Here is a 25,904-nt window from a genome sequence, read left to right as displayed (position 1 = left end):
AAATTTGGGTGCATCTTATATTCCGAATGTAGCTTTTTTGAAGCTTTTTTTCAGCCCTAACGAGACACTAGCGGGTGAAGCGATCTTCCGTGCTTCACCTGCTTTTCTCATTGCTTCTCTCTCCGACGATCAGCTATGCTTTAGAAGCTTTTTTCAGCCCTAATGAGGCGCTAGCGAGTGAAGCAATCTTTCGTGCTTCACTTGCTTTTCTCATTGCTTCTCTCACTGAAGATCAGCTGTGTTTTAGAAACTGTTTTTTTATCCCCAACCCGGCATGTGTGAGCGTAGCCAGCACGTGCATGCTCAAAACCAGCAAACTAATGTGCTGAAGCTGATCAGACTAAGGACTCTAACCAGATGAATACCTTGTAGGCAGAATTTTTTTTTCCTATTTTCCTCCACAAAAACTAAGGTGCATCTTACACTCCAAAAAGTATGGTACTTAAGCCAGTCATAAACTGATCAGTTTCAAAGCTCTACACTTTCTAGATCAGGGGTCTCCATCCTTGGCAACTTTAAACCTGGAGGACTTCAACTCCCAGAATTCTTCAGCCAGTTTTCCTCAGCAAAACTAGTTCTGGGAATTGAAGTCCTCCAGGTTTAAAGTTGCCAAGGTTGGAGACCCGTGTTCTAGATCATGGGTGTCAAACTCGCTGCATTATGTTGCCATCACGTGATATATCATGATGTTTTTCCACTTCATGGAGCTGGGGTGGGCATGGCCTGCACAGGACCGCCAATTCAACACCCTTGTGATGAACTAATCAATTCCTCAACCTGTTTAGAAAAATTAAGGGGAGGGTCTTGCAGAAACAAAGGAGGACTAAGGAGTAAGGTCTAGGACACAACTAAAGGAGGTGGTCCCACAGGCTATCCATCAAACCAGCTGGAGCCATAGGATTGGCAGCATTGAGCATGTCATTTTATGCTGCCTCCCCACTGACCATCAACATGTCCTAGTTTGCTTATCCACAGCATCTTTAGAATAGAATAGAATAGAATAGAATAGAATAAAATTTAGAATAGAATTTAGAATTTAGAATTTTTTTTTATTGGCCAAAAGTGATTTGGACATACAAGGAATTTGTCTTGGTGCATATGCTCTCAGTGTACATAAAAGAAAAGATATGTTCATCAAGAATCATAAGGCACAACACTTAATGATAGTCATAGAGTACAAATTAGCAATCAGGAAACAATATCAATATAAATCGTAAGAATGCAAGCAACAAAGTTACAGTTATAGTCATAAGTGGAAGGAAATGAGAAGATTAATAGTAGTACAGATTTAGTAAATAGTTTGATAGTATTGAGAGAATTATTTGTTTAGCAGAGAGATGGCGTTTGGGAAAAAACTGTTCTTATGTCTAGTTGTTCTGGTGTGCAGTGCTCTATAGAGTCATTTTGAGGGTAGGAGTTGAAACACATTTAGCAACACATTGGAGAAATTTAAGTCAATTTGACCTCTCGGCTACAGAGGAACATTGAGATTCAGGCAGAGTCATGCAGACCCTTACACTGGATTAGTAGTCTCTCCTCAGACAGGATCAGGGAGGTTGTATGGATATTCCTGTGGCCAGCATGCATCAGAGTGCAAAAAAAAACAACAATCCCAAACTGCCACTCTAAGAGGTGGGTCTAAATAGCTTTGCTAGATAAAAAGACTGGAGATTGTAATCCAGCAATCCCTATAGAACCTGCAGCTCCCACATCTGTAGAAGTAAATCACCATAGATATTGGAAGTAAATGAACATCAGCACAAATTACCATTCTAAGATCCATGCATAAATACACATCTGTGCATATTTTTTCACTCCACTCAACCACTACAATACTTTTGAGAGAATCGGAAACTCCAAAAGATCAGGGTTAGTTTATTGAAGGATTTGGGTGGCTTGTTTAAAAAACAGAATGAAAATTCTGTTTCCTTTTAAATTCACTTGGTTTGGCAATATTTAGTAGTAGAGAATTGTGTACGTGCTTAATGTGTTGGCCAGCAATAAGACTATTTTGAAGTTACTCCTGGGAAATCTGCCAAAACTGATAAGTAAGCATGGTATTTAGAGAGCCTCTAAGGCTGTCTGATTGAGTGATCATAATATTATTAAATATGAAATATACTACTATGAAAAATAATATGTTTGCTTCTTGAAAACAGTCCTCTATGTGGTTTTTGGAATGTATGTGTGTATGTAATATTAGCGATGTAGAGTCAGTGAAATATCCACTGTCAAGAAGTAAGATTTCTTTTAGTATATGAGAAAATACATTTCCTCCTTTATAAATACATCTCATACCATGTAGAGTTCAAATACCACTAATATCAAAATGAACCTAATTAGCAATGAACTTTTACACCAACCACCTTGCCTATAAAGATGAATCACACTTGCTGGCCAGACACCTGGAAACCTAGACTGTAAACACTAAACCATGAACCCCAACAATGGCCTAGGACCCCAACTTGTAGGCTTTTGTTTAATGCCCGGGTCTCCAACCTTGGCAACTTTAAGACTTGAAGTCCACAAGTCTTAAGTTGCCAAGGTTGGAGACCTCTGGTTTAGAGTATCTTAGTCATGATCCTGAACTGAACTTCAGTGCAGTCAACAGAGTTCCAGACAAAGGGAACGACAGTGAAAGGGCAAGTGGAAAATAGCTACTATTCACTCTTGACAGCTAAGGAAGGTGTCTTCCAAATTCCAAAGCTTAGGATAAAATTATATAAGCCACCACAACATTTCTTCCTGGTTTTCCCAGAAAGCTCCAAAAATAGCAATAGCACTTAGACTTATACCTCTTCATAGTGCTTTCCAGCCCTTTTTAAGCAGCTTACAGAATCAGCATATTGCCCCCAACAAGCCGACCTCGGAAGGATGGAAGGATGGGTCAACCTTGAGCCAGTGAGATTAGAACTGCCAAACTGCTGGCAGCCAGCAGCCATCAGAATTAGATGCAATACTGCATTCTAACTACTACTGCATTCTAACTACTACAGAAGGTGTAAATCCATAAATTAAGGGGCATGCATAAAAGCACCAGCGTGCCTACCGTTCCTGTCCTAATGTTCCCTTTGGTTGTATTCAATTTGTATGGTTATTTCACGTTTATACTTATATAAATATTGTTGTGTTTGACAAAGAAAGAAAAAAAGAAAGAAAGAAAGAAAGAAAGAAAGAAAGAAAGAAAGAAAGAAAGAAAGAAAGAAAGATTGGAAATTAATCATATAAATTATATTAAAATTTAAATAAATGAAAATGAATTTTAGGTTTTTTCTCTACTGCCTGAGGATAGGGGCAATATGGCCTTTTACTCAGAAAAAGCTGTGTACCATGCTTTAGTAGATTGAGAAATTTGTTCTCTGATACTTGGCAATTTTTTGTTTTTTACTGTTTCCTACCTGATGTAACTGTACGGTAAACTCAGCTATACAGGGCCACTTAAAGTTCTATGCAATCCTCACTTGATGCCAACTTTGCAGTATAAATAAAATATATATAGTACAATTTACAAAAATTGTCTAACTGGTTTTAAATAAGAACCATGTACACTTGATCCTGAAGATAAAACTCAAATACTTTGGCCACCTAATGAGAAGGAAGATTGAGGGCAAAAGAAGAAGGGGACGACAGAGAATGAGGTGGCTGGATGGAATCACTGAAGCAGTCGGCGTGAGTTTAAATGGACTCCAGAGGATGGTAGAGGATAGGAAGGCCTGGAGGAACATTGTCCATGGGGTCACGATGGGTCAGACACGACTTCGCAACTAACAACACCTGATCTGGCTTACCTACAAATTCAACTTAAACACAGACTAAGGAACAGATCTCCTTTGTAACCTGGGGTCTGCCTTTAATGCAGTTACTTAGACATGAACTCCATCAGCAACTCATGATGATGTCATTTATTTCAAGACATAATATAAGGAGTGCACCAGCACATGGCACTAAAGGGATCCCAGTGTTTATTTCAAACACTTGAGCATTTATTGGGCTAACTTTATCTCTTATTTTAATATATAAGTTGTAAAAGAAGCACAGAGCAATGGGATCCAGTTTTACAGTGCTTGCTAAACTTTATCAAATTTGTCCTGCCATTGAAGGCTTTGAACAGTGCAATAAACAAATTTAGTCAGAAGTAAACTCTAGTTGAACACATTTAGAATTACACTTATGGTCTAGTAATCTAATCAGCTAATAGTACCATTGGTTGTACTGGGATAAGAATAAAGTTAGGAAGAAAGGGAGGGAGAGAGGGAGGGAGGAAAGAAGGAAGGAAGGAAGGAAGGAAGGAAGGAAGAGAAAGAAAGAAAAAGAAAGAAAGAAAGAAAGAAAGAAAGAAAGAAAGAAAGAAAGAAAGAATTTCCCTATGAGGATGATGCATGAATTGGAAATCAGCACTGGACCACTGTGATTCCAGTATGTCACCATGGCTTTAAAAGCTCAATTTATTTGTTTTCATAATGTAGCATACTTGAAATTGCTAATACAACTAATTACACAAGTGTGGGCATGTGTGTATATCTAATTTCATGACTAAGTAAGTTGCATGATAGGGACGCAGTGGCTCAGTGGCTAAGATGCCGAGCTTGTCGATCAAAAGGTTGGCAACTCAGCGGTTCGAATCCCTAGTGCCGCATAACAGGGTGAGCTTATGTGACTTGTCCCAGTTTCTGCCAACCTAGCAGTTCGAAAGCACGTAAAAAATGCAAGTAGAAAAACAGAGACCACCTTTGATGGGAAGGTAACAGCGTTCCGTGCGCCTTTGGCATTTAATCATACTGGCCACATGACCATGGAGTTATCTTTGCACAGTGCTGGCTCTTCGGCTTTGAAACGGAGATGAGTATCACCCCTTAGAGTCAGGAATGACTAGCACGTATGTGCAAGGGGAACTTTTACCTTTACCTTTAAGGTGCATGATTTAAAGCAAGGATGTGGACTAGGAAGGGTGCAAGTAATTATTTCTCCAAGACCGGCAGCAGCTAGAAGCAGAGGTATTATTTTTGCTCCTTGTTTCTGTAAACTAGTCAGAAGAGAAGATAGGAAAAGATTGAGGGGTCAAAATGGTGGTACTGTGGTAGGTGAATGCCCGTAATATAGAGAGCAATATTGTAGTTTTCCAGTGGTAAGAGAGTGCTTAAGCAATAAATCTGTAACATTTATGTGGGATAATAATAGCTGTAGATATAAGGAATTTTAATCCTCCTAAGATGCTCCAGGATTGGGTTTTCATTTTATGCCAGCCTAAGGGTATTGTCTAGGAAGATGGTTAAAAAAACTTGAAAAACCTTGCCAAGAAAACTGCAGGGACTTTTCCAGACAGTCTCTAAAAATTGGACATGACTGAATAAAAAAAAAAAGGAGTTAGGTTTTTGTTATGATACAGCAGGGTGGAAAATAAAGACAAAAATTACAGAAGAAGAAAAATAATTTCTCATTCTCAAATTGAATAAAAGAGTACCATTTTTAATGTTTATAAATGGCACTAGGTTTAATGTTCTACCTTACTAAAAGTTTGGAAGGAAATTGAAATTTGAGATAGGATATACTAACCTTAGTGACATTTCTAACTAAATGCTTGCTTTGGGATGGGATACTTTCTTGTTTGACAAGGTCTATGTAAAAATGTATTTGACAGACAAGTGTAAAACAATCAGGGAGAGAAAGCCTGCTAAGAATCTTATTCCCAAAGAGTTCCATCTGCAGAGGATGTTCTCATTGATCTTCTCTGTGGTCCGTCTTCTCCTGAGGAAAAGTTTCTCCTCAAACACAAGTACTACTCACTGATGAGTTTTTGCAGGGATGTAAAAACCTGGATCAAGATTTGGGAAGATTAGGGGGTTGTTCAGTTTGAGCATGTTGGTGGACAGATAATTGTTTCTCAGCCTCAGGAACTCCTAGGTTTTGTGGACATTACTCCCAGAACCCCCCAGTCAGGAGGCCGAATTGTTGTGAAACATGATTCATAGATAGCTGATGCTGTCGTTCTCTCTTTTTGTTTATTTTATATACCACTCGGATTGGTTGAAATATACCGGTATGAAAAAAATTCCAATAATAAAATGATAATCAAAGCAATAAAAAGCAAGTTCAATTGAAATGCAGAATAAAGAAGTGACGTTAATGTCCAGCATTTGAAGGAAACATTCTACCCTTTTGAAGAATGAAGTGCAAGTATGACTGTGTTTAAAGTTATTCCTCGGTCAGGGCTTAGTAGCAGCTGTAGTCTTTCAAGCAGTAAACTAAGGTTTGTTTTGGCATTTTAAGAATTTACTTCCTACCTTACAGTTCCAGTAAAGCACCAATAAGCACCCCATTTTGAAACTCTCCACCCATCACAGTTCTCTGAGGCCGAGATAGGATAACTGGAGCATAACTATTGAGAAGCAACCAAATTATGAATTTCTAGAGAGAGGGGAAAAGGTGAAGATAAGTGCATGAAAGTCAGCTAACATTGGTACATGGGTGGTTACAAGAGAGAAAGGGTTAAGCAGATTTTCATTTTAGATAGTTGCCATGGTAACAATCAGTGAGCTCAAGCTGTATCTTTTCTATTTGTGGGAAAATGTTTAGATTTACAGAGTAGCTTAGCTTATTATATATCTGCCTTGATTGCTCGATAAAGCTTTCTGACTAAAAACAGAATAAGATACATTTCTATAATGCTACCGAAGTAAGAAAAATTCCATGAAAACTCTGACATGACGTCCTGATTTTTGTTATGCTTTTTGAATACCCTTTCTTTTGTCAGAATGCAGCTCCAAAGCTGAGTTTTGAGTAGAAACTTTAAAGCTTGATTTCAAATAGATTTCATTTGACTTTCCAGCAATAGCAAGCCTGAATCTTACTGATAGGGTGGGACAGTTTTTGTTCCCACAATCTAGTGGGATCTGGATTATATTATGCTGCCTCAAAGATCTTATGTGGGTAAGATCTACCGTGGAGAAGAATGCTCCAAGATTGTTAACCATCTTGAATAAAATAGACTTCTATGTGTTCACTTGCCTGGGGCATATACCAGAGGTGAAATCCAGCAGGTTCCAACAAATTCTGGAGAACTGTTAGTGGAAATTTTGAGCAGTTTGGAGAACCGGTAGCAGAAATTTTGAGTAGTTCGGAGAACCAGCAAATATCATTTCTGGCTGGCCCCAGAGTGGGGTGGGAATGGAGATTTTGCAATATCCTTCCCCTAACACATCCACCAAGCCACGCCCACAGAACCAGTAGTAAAAAAAATTGGATTTCACCACTGGCATATACAGTATCTCTGGCTCTTCAAGGACTCAAAGTCATGTTCACACAAGAAGCCTCTTAGACCAGGGGTTCCTAAACCCTGGTCTGTGGACTAGCACTGATCTGCAGCATGTCAGAAACTGGTCCGTGCAAATAAGGGAAGCCCTATCTGCTGGATGCAGGCGCACACGAAACCACACCCCTTCTGATCCCTGGAAAAACCTCTCTTGACGGAACCAGTCCCTGGTGCCCAAAAGGTTGGGGATTCCTGTCTTAGACACTGTCTGAGTAAGGAGAAGGATAGATTGCACATCATACTACTGAGTTTTGAAGATGGTGGAACATGAGAACAAAGCATCTGTAGTGACTAGCATCCAAAAGTCAAAGATCGGAGTTGAGAATGCTTGATGCAAACCCCAACTCTCTTTTCTGTGGGCTGCACAACAGCCCCAGTTTTGAGACCTCTGCCTTTGCTGTGTGCCCCAGAGTACTGGACACCATTTCTTCTTTTCTTTTAAGAGGTCTTGTTTTCAGCTTTCGGGTAGATTTTGAAGAAGGGAGTGCCTACAGTGACTATTCATGTAAAGAAATGTGTCCCATTGCATAGAAACAGGTTGAAGACTGATGCAGAACAAGAGCAGGGATGAGTTTACATTTATTTCAGTTATAAATTATTGATTTTGTTTCAGAGGATAATAATTACTAAAGTATGTTGAAAGAATAGTTAAATTACAATAGCGGATACTTTTGTGCATCAGAGTACATGCGATTTTTCTTCTAAGTGATCACAGTAATTATAATCTCTGTAGTTTAAAGCTTTTTCTCTGTTAAAACACGATGTTTACTCAGTATATTCTCTTAAAAAATGTATCATTCCATGAAATATATTTTTCTGTGATTGAAATTATCTTTCTGGCTAGTTTTTTTTTTTTAAAGTGATGCCAAAGTGACAGTGGACACATCACCTGGTTTGAAGTTATCTGAAGGGACCTTTCATATTAAGCTGTAATGCTGATCTAAGTAAAATGAATAAAACCACAAAGGTTTCTTTTTCCAACTCAACCACAAGTATATTTTCCCCTACTCCATTAGCTCTTATTAATTCTTTCTTGAAAGTAATCAGTTTATGAATTCAGACATTATTTTGTGTGTGAGATATTGAGATTGAGAGCGTTATTTGAGTGTGGGGGGTGTCTCAAAATCTGATGTGAATTACATGACACATAGCTGATGGTAAATATGTTCAATGTAGAAAAAATAATTATTTCTAAACTGAATAGGCATCTACAGTGGGCTCACACCTGATTTATTTTCTATTCATGCTGTTTTGCTCATAGGAATTCATGTGGACAAAACAAATATGAACCAAGCAAAGCTATCATATTAACCATACAGATGGCCGTAAAGTTCATCATTTAGGAACAGTTCAGTCATCTAAATTATACAGCCAGGTATTAAGAAATACTTCAGGCTTGGTCCACACATGCAATATGATGTGGTAGAAATAAAGTAGCCAACTTGAGTGTCATTTCAGGTTGTGTTTCAGTTCCAAGTCTTTTCAATGTAAGAAATGATTTGTAAAATATAGAGGATTTGTTTGAGTTAGAACAATTTCTAATCGTTGATGTATTCAATGGCTGTTTATACCTGTTTTATTTCATTGACGTACTATATATCTGGAAAAAAAAGTAGAAATGAAGATTTAGTAGTTGAATTATAAGCGTTGCCAATTTTCCATTTGTAAGCAAATTTTGGCATATAGGACTATTCAGAAATGAGCTGGCTGCAAAATAATGTGATTTTCTGATGTCATCTATAACAATGCAGACCATTCAGATGCATACAGTGTACCCGATGCACCAGAATTTATAGCAAAATAATTGTCCTTCTGTAATTTGCAACATTCTTGAAATCTACTGTGAGTGGATTCCAATATGTAAGTTCCACTGTCTGGAGATATTCCAATTGTTTAAGTCAGAGTCCCAAATAATTGAGTGTGAGTTCAGAACATCTTCTCCATTCCCCTATTTACCTGCCTTTGTTGATTTGAACCTCTGCTGCTAATCCAGTTGCAACCAAGATCACTTTCCTTTCTTCCTGATTTCTAACAACCTTCTTCCTGATCCCTTCCTATATATCCAAGCATCTATCAGCAGGGGCTTCTATTGCCAGAAAACTTGATGATTATTTTGCAGCCAGATCAATAAAAATGAAACAGATACAGATGTGGGGGGGGGACATTTATTTTAAACATGGATTGTGATATGAACAACTTATTTTGAAGATGGACTAAAGAAGGAAAGCAATTTTAAAGATGGATTGGTGAGGAACAAATGAAAATAAAGATGAATTGGTAGAAGATCTTAATGTAATGATTAACATGGATGTGTCAAAAGCAGATCTTATCATATCGGTGATTGATTGGGTGATATAGTTGGATTCACAACTTGCTTGAGAATCATACTCTGAGAATACTTATAAGTGGTTCTTCATCTAAGTGGAGGGTGGGAGGCTATTATGTGAAGTGCTTGAATGTGAGTTCTTGCTCTTTGCCTAAGTACCTTCATCTTCTCAAAAAGGTGAAATGATCTTTTCATTTCTTTTTATTTGGAAAATATTACACATCCCTAATTTTTTTTTTAACCAACAAATTTTGACTCTCTTCATTTTACTAGGTCTAAATTGCTTCAAATGTTCATATGCAGAAAGTCTTGCATTATTTTTTTCCATAGGGAAAAAAAGTAGCAGTTGGATACCGGTATCAATAGGCAGAAGAGATAGAAAATAGATAATTATATTTCTTGGAGAACAGGATGTCCAGCAGGAAAGCCATCAACTGGGAATGCTTTAGAATTTAGATTCCTGGACTCAGTAAGGGGATGAGCTAGACCATTTATTTCAGAGTATTTTATGAAACAGCCAAAAGAGTTTGGATCTCATCAGATTTTCCCGTCTGAATTTTCTCCATCGAAATTTCTCCATTATTACAATTGAGTTGAATTCTGCTGCCAAGGCTAATTGCTTTACAACAAGCAAATCATTAAAGTAACAAGTATATCTTCTGTGGATTTTTCACTGATATGTACCACATAAGAAAGTTATGCCCATATCGTTCTGTCTTGATTTATATTATAGGGACAGCTGAAAGTTTTGATTATTTGCAGTAGTTTAGAATCCTTAATACATAAAAAAAAACATTGCAAATTGTATTGGCAGTTATAGAGGTACAGTTTGAATATACATTTCTTTTCTCCCTCCCTTTCTTCAAATTGCCTTTGTTATAAGCTTGTGGAAGTCTGTCAAGTGTGGGAACGGTGTGTGTTGTTTTTCTAGTGATCATCTCCTGGGGTAAACAGTTGGGTTTCTCTAGTTGCAGGGAAGCCCAGCTGTCATATGGGATTCCATCTGTGAATACTCATTTCTATTTTCCCTGTTCTCCCCACCCCCCACCCACCCCAAGTCTGGCAGCAATTTATTCAAGCATTATGCATTCCTGTGTGCTTTTCTTTCTTTTTTGTAAATCCTAATGAATAAATAATGAAGAAGAATTTAGAATATACAAATCAGCAGTTTTCAAACTATGTTTTCTTTTTCAGGCCTTAGCCAAATATAGAATTATCTTTCATGGCAAAACAAATATAGAAGGGGGAAAACAAAGTGCTCTTCTCTGAACCATAAGAAAAGGAGGGTACTAAAGACTAACAGACAGAAGGGCAAAGTAATAATCAAATCTTAGTTTGATTCCTGAATGTTATGAATAGTTTCACTGAGATTGCTTGGACAATAGCTTTTTATGTGTCTTACCCTGAAAACTCGGCTAAACTATTTGCTAATGAGTACACTTCTAAAACTGAGTACACTTCTAAAACTGATGCTCTGGAATAAGATTTTTTAAACAAGATATTAGAATAAAAAGACTTCTGCATACTCATGCCAATAGGTGAAATGCATTGGATATTACGATACAACAAGTTTGATTTTTAAGTACCAGTCTTTTGTTTTCTGTCTATGGCAGAGCTGGATATAGAGACCTCAACCTCTCCAATTGCCTTCAAATATTATCATTAGATTATAATTTTCAGTAGGTCAGGTAACTGGTAAGGTTATAAAAGCATTGAAATAGATAATAGCCATTGTATTTCATTAATTTTTATTACTTGTAAGCTTATTATTTTAATTACATCTAAGTTAAATCAAATTTAGGTTTTATTCTGGCTCCAAGTTATATTTTTTCCTTTTAACATTGCATGAAATATTAATAGCAGTTGTTTATACTCTGATAAGACTGACTTCTCCTTCCGAGGATGCCATTTTGAAAAGGGAAAATGAGTAACTGCGCTCATATCAGGTTAAGGATTTTTTGTTAATTCTGTGATGAATAAACTGGTACAATTTCCCAAATGTCAGGAATATGTTTTGGGACAAAGTGGCTACGTTTAACTGGCCATGGCCAAGTGTGAGTACTTGGTTCCTATTTAAATGGGAGACCCAGAAGAGACAAAGTCCATAGGAAAAGAAACGGTCGGAAAAACATGGAAGGAGGTAGTGGCAAACTAATTGATATTGCTGCTAAGTTGCACCCAAAGAATCATGAGTAACAAGATGTACAATTTATCTAAGATGACTGAATTATGAACAATTTCTTTTAAGCTAAAAAGCGAAAGAATGGTCAATGGCTATTTTTATCTCTATTAACCTCTGAGTCTTCATAAACAGCCCTTGAGGATTACCTCACTTGTTTGCTGAATTACTTGAAAGGCTGGTAAAAAGCAGGTATCTGCTTAACCTCTTTTATCCTCATTAGCAGATTCTAATTGCTCCCTAAGAGATCCACTTTTGGCCTCGTCTGCCTTGTTCCAATTGGCCTGATCCTAATATTGAATAATTGAAAAATACTGAAATATTTTCTCGTTTTGTAACATGAAGCTTTAAAGATCAGAGGTTTGTTACCTTAGATTAAAATTTAGAAGACGTGTCACATTTATGTTCTTTTTTTTTTTTTAATTCAAAAAGTTTTTATTGGTCAAAAAAGGTTTATACAAATACATATCAGGTATGGTAAATTTTCATTTTTCTTATCCAAGATAAGAATTTTACTCAAATTTTTTAACACATACAACAGCCATATGGCAAACAGGTGACACGAAGTAGCTAAGTTTACAAATCTTAAATACGTAATAAAGAAGGGTCAAGAATAAACAGAATATCGTACAAAAGAGAATAAGGAAAACCAACACAATCCCAAATATCTTTATCACTTCCTAGTTTTGGATCTCAGAACTCTGGGTTCAGCCTGACCCAACTCCAGGGCCGCAACAGCGGCAGCCGCCTCCGCCCCATGGTCTATAACCTCCCCTTCTTCAATTCCTGGGTCATCTGATTCCAGGAGGGCTTTGTGTTCCTCCACGTAGGCCGTAGCCTCCGCAATTGTACTAATTTTTTTCGTAATGCCCTCCCGGAAAATCATCAATCCCTCTGGCATCAGCCATCTGAAGCCCACTCCCTTCTGGTACAATTTGCTTGACAAAAAGTAATATTTCTTTCTCATTTCACGTACCTGTCTGGGAATCTGCCTCAGAATGGCTATCTCCCTGCCCCTGTAAATCAGTGCCCCACTCCTATGTTTTCTAAGAATTTCATCTCTCGTCTCTCTTCTCACAAATTTGACATGAACCTCTCTGGGAACTGCATGCGTGCGTGCATATTGTGAATTAACTCTATAAACTCGATCCACATCCCAATTCATGAAATCAACACCTCTCCCAAGAAATTCTCCCAACAATTTAGTCACAACATCTCTCAAATCTTCTTGGTCCACTTCTTCCAAATTTTGAAACCTAAGGAAATAAGACATTTTATCCATCTGTGGTCAAGCACAGCATTGCCTGTCGTCTCCTCTCTTTTCTGCACTGCCGCATCTCACCCTCAGACCTTCCACTTTCTGCTTGTTTTCTGCTGAGACTTGTTGAGTATCCTTTAAATCCTTTTGGATAGTCACAATTTCTACTCTTATTTCCGTTTGGCCTCTTTGCAAATCATCCAATTTCTTGTCCATATTAGATAACTTTTCCAAAATTCTCTCCATCTCTCCAGCAGTTGGTCTCTGACCTTTTACCATTTGAAAAAAAATACAAAATCCTCAGGCAAGCACAGTATCCTTGTAATTTCCTCCGGATCCACCAGGGGGCACTCACAGGAGCAACGAGTCCAGAGTACAGTTAGTCAACCAGGAAGCCGAAGGGAAGTGATGTCATCAAGATTCTCATAGTGAAGGCGGAAGCTGGACTCCACCACTGTTCCCCAGAGGGAGGGGGGGCCTCAAACCCTCCCTCCTAAATTTCTCCATCACCTCTTCTCTCCAGAGCTCCACAAAACCGGTAATCTTCTTATTTTAAGTTCTCCTCTCTCCAGAATGACTCGTGCTCCTTCCAACCGCAGGGGAGAAAAACCCCCCCGCACTCCGGAGCACTCCACTCGCGTTTACCGATATCCCCTTCCCTTCTCCATTCCTCAATTCTTCTCCGTTCCCTGTTCACCACCAGGCTGCTGCAGTTATAAATCCAAAGCCCCGGTGTCACCGGGCACAGCGGCCCAGGCGGCGGCCAAAGTAATGGCGTGGCCGTGGCCTCAAACCCCGCCGAGCCTAGGACGCGCCAGCATCGGTCCCCACAGTCCTGTATGTCGGCTGGGAGACCCCTGGCGAGCCGTCCGTGCGGCAGGTGTCCTTTTCGGAACACCTGGCCCCTGAGGGCCTCGGCGGCGGCCGGATTCGGGCGCTGGAGGCAGGAGAAGCCTCCAGACGACCGTTGCCGCTGGACACCGGAAGTCGTCTCCACATTTATGTTCTGTTGTAAGTATTTGATACCATTTTCTGGATTTTTTAAAAAATCTGTTCTGATTTCATTAAGGTTAGGATAAAATTATATGTCATAGAAAATTTGAATTAGAGGTTGTTGGCTCTTTTATAGTTTATTTTTAAAAATATGCCCTTTTTATTTTGAGGATTTTGCATTCAGAGTTATTACAGTAAAGGTTACACTGAAAAATACATTAGAAGGTTGTAAAAAAAACTTGAATTAATAGTAAAGAAATGCAGATACATGAGGGGGAAGAAACATCCAAAATAAGACGTGGCAGATTGATCAAGAGATGGCTTTCTGTCAGTCTCTATTTCTTCCTTCCTTCCTTCCTCCCTCCCTCCCTCCAATTTTTAGGCTACTCAACTCCTAAATGACTCTGAGCAGCTTCACAAGATTTAAAAGTAAGAAAGCAATAATTCATAGAAAAAAACACAGTTGCTCTAAGGGAACAAATAAAAAACAGCATTCTCAAACATCATCCTTAACCTAAAGAGCTTACTAAACACCTTAATTTGAGGGAATAACCCATTTTAAGGGTTCTTTTAAACTGATTTTTTTCTCCATCAGGACAGTGAAGTTGATTGCTGAGATTTTTTGCCACCTTGAATACATGTGCATTTAACACCTTCTGATATTACGTGTATATTTGAGTAAAAATAGAGTAAAACTTTATTGTCTTAATCATGTTGCTGAACATGAGAATAAATTGTCCAGGTTAGATTGTCTATAGTCTTGATCTTCTTTGAAAAGAAAAGATCCTAACATAAAGATAATTCCAGCAGCAAATGTCACTATGAGTGCTAGAAATGACCAGCTAACCTTTACCACAATAAGATGAAAGAATAGCCCATATCCCCAGGATATTACAACATTAGTGCTCAAACTTTTATTTCCCCACAGCCCAAATAATACAGAGCTTTGGTCTGTATTAGGGAAAACCAGAAGAATTAGTATATTAGTGGGTTTTTTAAAGCTCGGTTTGAGTTAGGAGTAAAATACATGAAGATTGATAAATAGGAGGCGGGAAGCAAATCTTACTGATTAGCCCTCCCAGTCCCAAAGTCAGAACCAGCATGGGGAATATTTAAAAAAAAATCTTAAATCCTAAAATCTTTAATTATTTTTCTTCCTTTATCCACTCAATCCAGCCTATCTTTGAAAGTCATCTGATAGGTTAAAATTTGACTTCTAAGGTCTGACTTTTGCCTCCTGCACCATTCTGCCTTCTTCATGCACACTATATTAGAAAATGGTGAGCTTATATTGAAATAAAACTTAAAAGTATTCCTTCCTTAAACAAAGCGTGATATTTTTTAAATATGCAAAAAAGCCTTGAATGATTTTAAAAATATATTTCTTTTTTACATTTTTCATTTAATATGGATTATAAACATATCTAATTATGAGCGGCGTGCTGGCCTTGAGGTGGAGTTTTTGCCTCACAATCAGAGGCTGTGAGTTCAATCCTAGGTAGTGGCAAATATTTCTCTCTCTGGGCACAAAGGGAAAATATCTGCTGTGACCTCTGGGTAGGCATCAGTGAGGGCATCTGGCCAGTAAATGCTCAGCTCTATTCAGTTGCCCTGACTCAGCTGTGATGCAAGGGATTACAGGGCCATTAAAATAAATAATAATAATAATAATGTCTAATTTTAATACTATTCTATATGGTTGTTTTCTATGTGCCTTGGATACACATTTTTGTAGTAGTAATTCTTTGTAAATCTTGTGAAACAGAAAGACAAAGTGAAGCCAAAAGTAATTTCTAAAGAGCTGTTGGAGCTTTGAAAAAGATGCTAGAGGGGAATCCAGTGAAAGGTTAAAAAAAGGCAAAGAGGTGACTACATAGGAAAAGTCCCATCATTATTTTACATGGGTTGCATGCATAAGCCATTAAAAAAGGGCAGGGTTTAGATTACCTGGTTTCAGCGACCTCTTTAACGATTTAGAAATTCATGTTTCATTTGCATTCCTGCATGCTTTTTTTTTTAAGGAGCTGCAAAATCCTAGATTATTTTACTGCAAAATTCTGAGCGCAATTGCCCAAAACTAACTGTGTTCTAATTAGTGTATTGATTTAGGAAGTGCAAATGTATTAAATTAGTTTACAAAAGTAAAATGAAACTCATTCATTTCAAACGTGATAACACATCTGCACGTATGTGGATTTGTTCCCTCCTTTTAAATGAATCCATCAAGACTTATGTATTAGAATTCTGTTACTAAAGAAATTATTAATCATGGAAGTCTGATTTATAAACCTCTGGTAACATGAGCTTTTTATCAACAGACTCATAATGGTAAAACACTTCCTTTCTTTCCATTGCCACAAGTGAATGTTAAAATGTTAAATTCCGGTAATGCTGGAAATATGATAATACTAGCTTTATTTAATGCCCAGGGAGAGAATATTATATTGGACATTATAAAAGATAGAAATGCTGTATTTATCAGGAAGGAGAGGACTATGAATTTAAGATGACCCCCTCCATTCCAAAGAATTGGCAGCTTCTCTTACTATATTCTCAGTGAATTTAGGATGATCCTCCCACTTTTAAAATAAAAGATTAGAAGCTAAAACTTGCTTTTCCTTTGAATGAATGCAGAAGAGAGATTTTAGAATCTCATTTCTTAAGTGCAAGGATGGCAAGCCTTCTTTTGCATCGCTTCCAAACTGCAGCATCTTTAGAGGGAGTTCAAAAGTTGAGATGGCATTAATGACTATATATAGTCAAAGCCCAATCAACACTCTATAAAGAGCAGGAGGTCACAGCCACCATTCCTGATTTTTGACCCCTCCTTCCCACTTGGATGCCTATTTCCAAGCCCTTTGCCATGCTTTTAGCTCCAAAACAAGTAATCCTTGACTTATGACCACAGTTGAGCCCCAAATCTCTGTCGTTAAATGAGACATTTGTTAAGTGAATTTTGCATCATTTTACGACCTTTCTTTCCACATTTGTTAAGTGAATCACTGCAGTTGACAAGTTACTTAGACAGTTGTTAAGTGAATCTGGTTTTCCCATTGACTTTGCTTGTCTGTCAGAAGATGATCACATGACCCAGGGACACTGCAACTGTCATAAATATGAACCAGTTGCCAAGCATCCAAATGTTGATTTGTAACCATGGGGATGCTACAATTGTTGAGAGTGTAAAAACACTCATAAGTCACTTTTTTCAGTGCCGTGACTTCGAATGGTCACTAAATGAACTGTTGTAAGTTGAGGACTTCCTGTACAAAAGAAGTCAAGATCTTCATTTTCAAACTGGCCTTCAGGTTGGGTTGATTTTTGTCAAGCGCTGCAGAAATCAGGAGATTCAGGCAGTTCAAAGGAGTATAAAGACTAATTGCAAGTGTAAGCTTTCTAAAGAATCTGACCGACTGGCAGTCAAGGGAAATGTGCGGGAGATAAGAGAGGCATTCAAGGTGGGCTGGACTCGCAGGAGCATAGGGACTGGTGATTTATGATGCATTTTTTCCCCTCCCTTGGGCTCAGCCTGGTCATCTCCTACTATTTTTTTTTTAATTTAGCTGCTGCTTTTGTGATCCAATTAATTTTTTATTGTTTTACACTTGCTTTTGTGTGTTTAATTATTGTTAGCCCCACTGAAGGCTAAAATTGAAATACAGGTGGTCCTTGACTTACAATCATTCGTTTAGTTTTTTATTTATTTATTTATATCCCGCCCTTTTCCGAAGACTCAGGGCGGCTTACACTATGTTAGCAATAGTCTTCATCCTATTTGTATATTTATATACACAGTCAACTTATTGCCCCCAACAATCTGAGTCCTCATTTTACCTACCTTATAAAGGATGGAAGGCTGAGTCAACCTTGGGCCTGGTGGGACTAGAACCTGCAGTAATTGCAAGCAGTTGCTGTTAATAACAGACTGTCTTAGCAGTCTGACCCACAGAGGCGACTGTTTGTAGTGACTGAAGTTACAGCGGCACTGAAAAAGACACGACCGGTCTTCACAATTGCGACTGCTGTATCCTACCTACGGTCGTTGGATCGAAATTCAACGATGGTTTGACAACGGATATCTATTTGTAACAGATGTCCTGTCCTGGAGACATGTGATCTCCATTTGCAACCTTTCCAGCCAGCTACTGACAAGCAAAGTCAATGAGCCAGGTTTGCTTAACAACGTGATGATTCACTTAACAACTGCAGTGATTTGTTTATGAGCTATGGCTAAAAATCTTGCAGTATTGAGCATGATTCACTTAAAACTGCCTTGCTTGGCAATGGCAATTCTGATCCCAATTGTGGTCTCAACTTGAGGACTAATTGTAATAATAAAAGTTCCAAGTAGCAAAAACTGAGTAGATCTCTGTGTCGTTTCACATATCCTGATCTGATAGTGGCAGAGGTCCACTACCTAAAAGTTTAGCATTAGGGCAGAAATATGATTAGTATCTCACTGCTCATCCATGTTTGCTGGTATGGTGGCCTCACAGCTTTAACTTTATGCTTCTGACTTCTAGATCAGGGATAGAAACTGCAACAGTATTTCTAAGACAAGTCTGGACCTTCTGGAAAAACATCCTATCTATATTACAATAAAAAATAAAAAAGCCTGTTAGATTACTTCCTAGAGAGTCTTTTTATTGTACTTTGCACTTTGAGTTATAGTTTCAAGATGTTTGATATGCAGAACAAGGAATGATTAATGATAACTGTCTAAATAGCATTTTACTAGCAATCATTGTAAAAAAAAATCCTGGAAATAAGCCTTTCTAAATTCTAGATCAGTTCATTCCTTGCATTTAGATTTAGCAGTGAACTTGAGGAAAAGTAATTTGAATGTTTCTGTCCTAACTTGCACCATGGAAAATATGTTTTAGAAATGGTTTTTAAAATGACATGTGTGTTTCTTAGTCTTTTGTGAATCAGGGTATATGTATCATGCATTTTTCTCTTACTTGGTCACCCAAATTCACTTTGGCTGCTAATTTTCCTTTTATTTTGGAGTTCATAATCATTATTATTTCAGCAACAATAAAGCAAGCACATCAACAGCCATCAAAGGGGGGGCGGAATGTGGGGTGGGGAGAGAAAATACATTATCCATTCAGAATAATTTCCCACCAAACATAAATGTTACTCAGGCTTTGAAATGGATACTGATTCTTTAAATTCTTTCCTGTCTGTTTCAGGAAATAGAGATCCTGTTGATAACGAAGTACAATGTGTCTAAAGTTCATTTCTAAACACTTGGCTTTTTGCTGTGAAAGTCACCTACATTCCCTTTATAATTCAAAGCCACTAGAGATGTGTCTAATCTTGGAGATCTGATCCAGTGCTATCATTCAGAAAAATCCTCAATAATAATTCTGCCATTCATTTTTTTTATCAAAGCACTAACCCTCTTCCTTCTTCTCGTTCTCCTCCCGCTCTTCTTCCTCTTGCCCTTCTCCATCACTTAGGGAATAAGGTTTCTCGATTTAGATATCAAATTAGTTGGCAAATAAAGTTATTGCTACTGGTTTTGTTTAAATTCTTAATCAACACAAGCTTACTGGGCTATTTTGTTGCCTTTTTCCCCCTTCAGAAGCCTAAGGCTCCACTCCCTATGGTCTTGACTGCGGGCCCCAAGTGGTTGCTGGATATGACTTGGCAAGGAGTAGAAGACAACAAAAACAACTGCATTGTGTACAGCAAAGGTAAATCCAAGCTAATTTTCTTCCTCTTTCTTGGTAAGGAATTAACCCAGTGCTGGAGAAACATGCTAGTCAATAATAGACAGCAAATACAGGCAGCAAAGATGAGTAACTCACGTTTCTTTATTATCACCTTAAGAAAGGAAGAAGTGTTTTGTTCATGAGCATGAAACAGAAGCATATATCATTCAGAGTTCAAACAGAATATTTTAAAGGTATAGATCTTTCTTCTACCTGATGCATTTCTGATATAAAAAGCTTGCCTACTTCACTTACAACATGAGCAGCTATCCTGATACTTTCCAGATCTTTGATTTCAAGTGTGGCTGGTTTAAACGCAGCAGCTTTTTCATTCTTCTTTTTTCTAACCTAAGATAAATTTACTGCATTGTATTAAGCCATGAATCTATTTGTGAACATTCCTTTGAGTTTTTACAAGAGGCTCACCCAGCTGCAGTTTTAACCTAATATACATTTTTAAAAAAATATCACCAGTGTGACAAGTAAATAAAAAGGCATTGGAAACAGTTGTGTTGTTTTGGAGAAGACAATTGCAGGAACTGTGATTTTGAAGGTTCTGAAAACTGAAAGTTTGGATTGATTAGGGGTCAGATTCCAGCTTTGGCTTGCTGAGTATATGACTTACCATGTGTAAAGATTACTAAACAAAACAGTTCCTGAGGATTAGCCCCATACTAATTTTTAGAATGCTTAAAAGTATAACTGGGTAATTTTTCAAATGGGTGGTCAGAAGAAGAATGAGCTTTTAAGCAGATAAACCAAATGTTAGATACAGTTTTACAATTGCATTGTAACCTCAAAGGGATTTCAGAATGCTGAGATTCTAGACATTGAGATTTATGGGGGAATGAATAAGTAACAGGAATTCTGAGTTAACTTGCTACTGGGGAAAAGACCATTTGGAGCAAAACCAAACCATTGGTAAACAGTAGGACAATGGGATAAAATGGGAGTTCATCTTTACTAAGTTGAATTTTATTTCCACCCTTATCAGATTTGTTGTGGTCATGTTTCAGAAGAAACAAAGGTGATTTAATAAATATGAACTATATAATACAGATGTATGATATTTGAATGAGAGTGAGTTTATCCATGACAAAGGGAATTGGACCAGATGTTCTCCAGTGTTGTGTCTAAACTTTCCTGTTCTATGTTTCTAATATATTTTTTTCTTTCTTCCCTAACTTGCAATATTTTCAATTAGGCTCACATTTCAAATGCTATAAATTTACAGTCTCAGTGTTACTTCTGAAAATGAAGACTCCTTTGATATTTTTTAAAGTTTTTTTTTAAACATTTCGAACCAAAACCTCTACAAAGATGAAAGATTTGTTTATTGTAACAACCTTGTGACCACTTCAGTGTACAATGTCCGGGCAAATAAGGACCTATATTTCTATATTAATATTCAAAGCCAATCATAAAGAACTTTCAAGAACTATTAAACCTTACTAGAAACAATTATATCTTGTTTTTATAATCATTGCAAATTGTACATTTTTAAGAGGATTGCTTTTAGACTACGACAAGCTTTCGAAAACTGAAACATTGGAAACAGAATTTACATGAGTAATTGTACATCAGAATCTTATGTATTTTTTATATAATTACATAAAACACACATGCACACAGTTTGTAGCCTGGAAATATTTAATTAAGGGAACAAACACAAAGACAAAAAGGAAGAATATATATATTTCTCAAGTTTGCTATGATATATTACTTTAACAGCAGAAAACCACACTGAATAAAAATAAAAGAATATAATATTAGCACATATTATATTTTAGTATGCATCTTTATATTTATAAATAAGTTATTAATGACAGTTTATATAAAACTTTTGCTACAACAATCTAAAATAAAATTTAAGCCATATAGTATTCACAGATGAAAAATTTCATTAGCAGATTTCTGGATTTTTTCTTCTATATCTATCTAGTCCTGTTTGATTTTTTTTCATACTGTCACTTCTTAAAATCTGATTCAGCAGTGATAAGGTTGCCAATTTCTCAATATACTGTATCTCTAAGGCAGATAATGTGATAAAATCACTCTTAGATTGTACCACTTAAAGTTGATGAAATGTTTTATTGTTAAATGAGTGTGAAAATAGTTTCTGAGTAAAAATGAACATCTCATTTTAACTTCAGCATTATTATTTGTACATTGTTTTTTATTTGGTTAAAATGCAGCCTGAAATAATATTAATGAGAACATTTCACTAAGTGATAGTAAGACTGAACTGCTCAGAAAGTGAATGGATCATCACTTTTGTGCCTGATTCAATAAAATTGGAAGACCACTGAAAAATCAAATTTCATAGTTAGACATGGCAAAATTCAGTGCAACTGGATATGGTGACAATAGCTGCATTGGATAGTTTTGACATTCCTATTAGGTAATCTACTGTCCCCAGCAAATTTAAATTAGTAAAATATAACTGAATCACTAGATTTGGAGGCAATTCAAAGTATTATAAGGATGATGACTTTAAACCATATTTACCAGTTTCCAGGAAGAATAGACTTTATGCTACACTTTACGGATCTTTATGCTATACTTTATGGAACTTGGTCTGATCTCATAAGGCTGTTCTTATGCTTTGAAATTCTGATCATATATTGTCTAATGCATGTAATGATACTCATGCAAGCCTCAAAATGAAATTTGCATTATTTGAGTCATCTTGAAATTAGATTAGATTTAGATCCCTGAATAGAAGGTTTCCATCTGTTTAGGGAAAACATATTTACCAGAAAAAAATATTTACCAGTTTCCAGGAAGAATAGACTTTATGCTACACTTTATGGATCTTTATGCTATACTTTATGGAACTTGGTCTGATCTCATAAGGCTGTTCTTATGCTTTGAAATTCTGATCATATATTGTCTAATGCATGTAATGATACTCATGCAAGCCTCAAAATGAAATTTGCATCATTTGAGTCATCTTGAAATTAGATTAGATTTAGATCCCTGAATAGAAGGTTTCCATCTGTTTAGGGAATACAATCTCCACTATGTATTCATGCTGATCTGGAAGCCTTTTCAAGTTGCTTAGAAAATAAAACAACAACAACAAAAATATAATGAATAACCCAGTCTGCATAATATGTATCCGCTTTCAGTAAGCATTCGAACCACTTTTGTCCTGTTGAAAATAGACTATAGGTGACAATATATTCCTTTTCGAATTCTATTACTGAAGAAAACCGAAACTTTATTTTGAATACAAGTCTTCCAGCAAAAGGTTTATCATAGCTAACAAATAAGAAAATTGGATGTGATTCAGTCATTGCTAATTGCAATGTGGTTGTGATCCTGTATTTTTAAAATGTGGTACATGCTTAGTTCTTTGAAAATACCAAAGTATTTTTAATGAAAAGTAGTTACTTATAGCATGTGTTTCACAGCATCTCCCTTAAAAGCATTTTTTTATTAGCATATTAACATATTAACATTATTAGCCTAGATTTTCTAGTTTAGTTTAAGCAACTTTGGAAAATCTTTTCCAATAGAAAAAAATATTTACTGGTATGTCTAAACAAAAAATAGGTCATCAGTGTGCGATGTATTTCTGATTTTTTATTGTTTTAAATTTATTTGCTTATCAAAATTATATGGTTACTCAACTCATAAGAAGTGATTCTGAATGGTATATATTAAAAAAAAGATTAAAAACAAAAAATACCTGAAACGCAAACATCCACACATAAATACACAAATACACAAGCAATGGAACAACCTCAAGATCTCATCAGTTCCCTGAAGCCCAAGACCTGATGATAAAGCCAGATCTTTAGGGACTTCTGGAAAATATGGAGGGCCAGGGATGACCTCACTTCAGGGGGGAGAATGTTCCATAAGGCAGGTGCCACAACAGAGAAGTTCCTACCTATTTGGACCTGCGAACTTTAGCTCTTTGAGAGATGGGACACACAGTATGCTTCTCTTGACAGATCTGATGAGATGAGCAGATGTAGTGGGAGAGAGATGGTCCCTCAAATAAACCAACCTTGAAGGCCTTTAAAGCAGTACCTTGAATTGGAAGCAAACCAGTGGCAACCAATGCTGCTTATAGAGCAGAGGTGTAACATGTGTTGTTCTAGAAACACACATAACTGCCTGCACTGCTGCATTTTATACCAGCTGGACTTCTAGATATTCCAGAAGGGCAGCTCCATGTAGAATGCAATTTGCTGTTCACTGCCCACCAGTGATGGGTTTCAAAAATTTTTACTATCGGTTCTGTGATGTGGCTTGGTGGGCATGGCATGGCTTGGTGAGCGTGGCTTGGAGGGTTTGGCAGGGGAAGGATACTGTAAAATCTCCATTCCCTCCCTGTTCCAGGGGAAGGTTACTGCAAAATTCCCATTTCCTCCCAATCAGCTGGAAGTTGCAGAATTTTTACTACCAGTTCTCCGAACTACTCAAAATTTCTGCTACTGGTTCTCCAGAACAGGTCAGAACCTGCTGAAACCCACCTCTGCTGCCTACCCAGGATCATATGTTGATTTGATGCCCATTCAGTTCTAAGGTAGAGGATGGATGGATGAACGGACGGACGGACAGATAGATATGCTATGAAAGGATGATGCTAACAGATATAACTAAATATGACTTTTAATGTCGATATCTCACATGTAACGAAATTTTTATTTTTGCTGCAAATTACTAAGTTCTCTATTTATTTGCCTTACACTTTCTTATAAATTGTTTCTCCTGTAAGTACAGTAATTTGGGTATTTTCCATTTTTACTATAGAAATTCTCTTTAACATGAATTTAATTCACATTTCACTGCTCCTAATATTATTATTATTGTGATATATTCTCAAATTGAATGGTGTGGTAGCTTAGTGGTGAAGACTCTCACCTCCCACTCGGAAGATTGAGAGTTCAATCCTAGGTAGCAGTAGATGTTTCCCTTCTAGGGCACAAAGAAAAATATCTGCTGCGAACTCCGCATGGCATCAGGAAGGGCATCTGGCCAGTAAATGCTCAGCTCCATCTAGTTGCTCTGAATCTACCCTAAATTAAGGGATTACAGGCTTGTAAAAAAAGGGAGTATTCTCAAGTTACTGTTTATATTTATTTATTTTGTCACAACAATATATGTAGGTATCATACAAAAAGATTATATAATAAAACTGAGTAGTGTCTAGCCAAAGTAAACTTTACAATTTAATTAAGAAACAAGATGTAAGTAAAAAAAAGAAAATCAGGGAAAAGACATGCATTCTTGAAAATGTACACATACTAAACAAAATCATTGTTTTATTTTAAAAGTTCAAACAGGCAGATACATCAGTTTTCAAATGAAGAGGATCTGGACATTTTACAGCACATGAGACCACACATAAATTGTCACTGCTGAGTCAATTATCAATTATTGTTTACATAGAATTATCCCCTCACATTTCATTAAGCATGCAGTGGAAAAGGCACTAATGCTGTTTTCTGCGTCATCTCAATAATGAAGGCTAAAAGTACTTGGTGCAGCTAGATAGAAAACAAAGTAATATCAGTAAATCATGATCACAAATGTAAAAACGATCAATGTGGAACATGAAATGAAATGACAGAAGGCTTGAGAAATATTTGTTCTGTTTACTTCGGCTGTATAATTGATGCTGCAAATGGCTATTTTTATTGCAGCACATAGAACATTGATCCATAACCCAATATAGTCTTCAAATACTTTGGCATTTGTATTTTTTTAAGTGAAATATTCTAAGAACAGCTACTTTATGATTTTCCATTTTTAATATATGTCACTGCTTCTATCTTAATTTCAAACATTCTCAATCGTATGTGCCATATCAAAACAGTCTTAGACATATTATTAAAACATGTTGGTTTATACTGCATGGCGTTATCCTGTGGTGCTCTGCAATCAATTACCATTATACCACCATCATTAATAATTTTCTTAATGAAAATGATTCTGTTGATCTCCGTTGTATTTTAATTATCAGAGTTAAGCATAATTACACTGCAGCTCTGAGCTGGCATGTAGACTCCTTTAGGGTGCAATTTTGTTTTAACACACTGATAATGTAATTTTACATTGTGTCAGTTGTTTAGTTATTATCCAGTTATACAATTCCACTGTAT

At 36.8% G+C, this 25,904-nt stretch overlaps 1 protein-coding gene across 1 annotated transcript in view; it reads left to right on the top strand.

Moving 5' to 3' along the window:
* Positions 1-25,904, top strand: part of ZFPM2 (zinc finger protein, FOG family member 2) — a 378,775-nt gene that overhangs the window by 232,852 nt on the left and 120,019 nt on the right. The window contains exon 5 of the mRNA XM_058177745.1: positions 19,656-19,767. Coding sequence (XP_058033728.1) covers positions 19,656-19,767 — 112 coding nt within the window. The remainder of the gene's footprint in view (positions 1-19,655; positions 19,768-25,904) is intronic.

Source organism: Ahaetulla prasina, chromosome 3, assembly GCF_028640845.1.
Source record: "Ahaetulla prasina isolate Xishuangbanna chromosome 3, ASM2864084v1, whole genome shotgun sequence".
NCBI lineage: Eukaryota > Metazoa > Chordata > Lepidosauria > Squamata > Colubridae > Ahaetulla > Ahaetulla prasina.
This window is presented reverse-complemented; position numbering and strand designations above follow the sequence as displayed.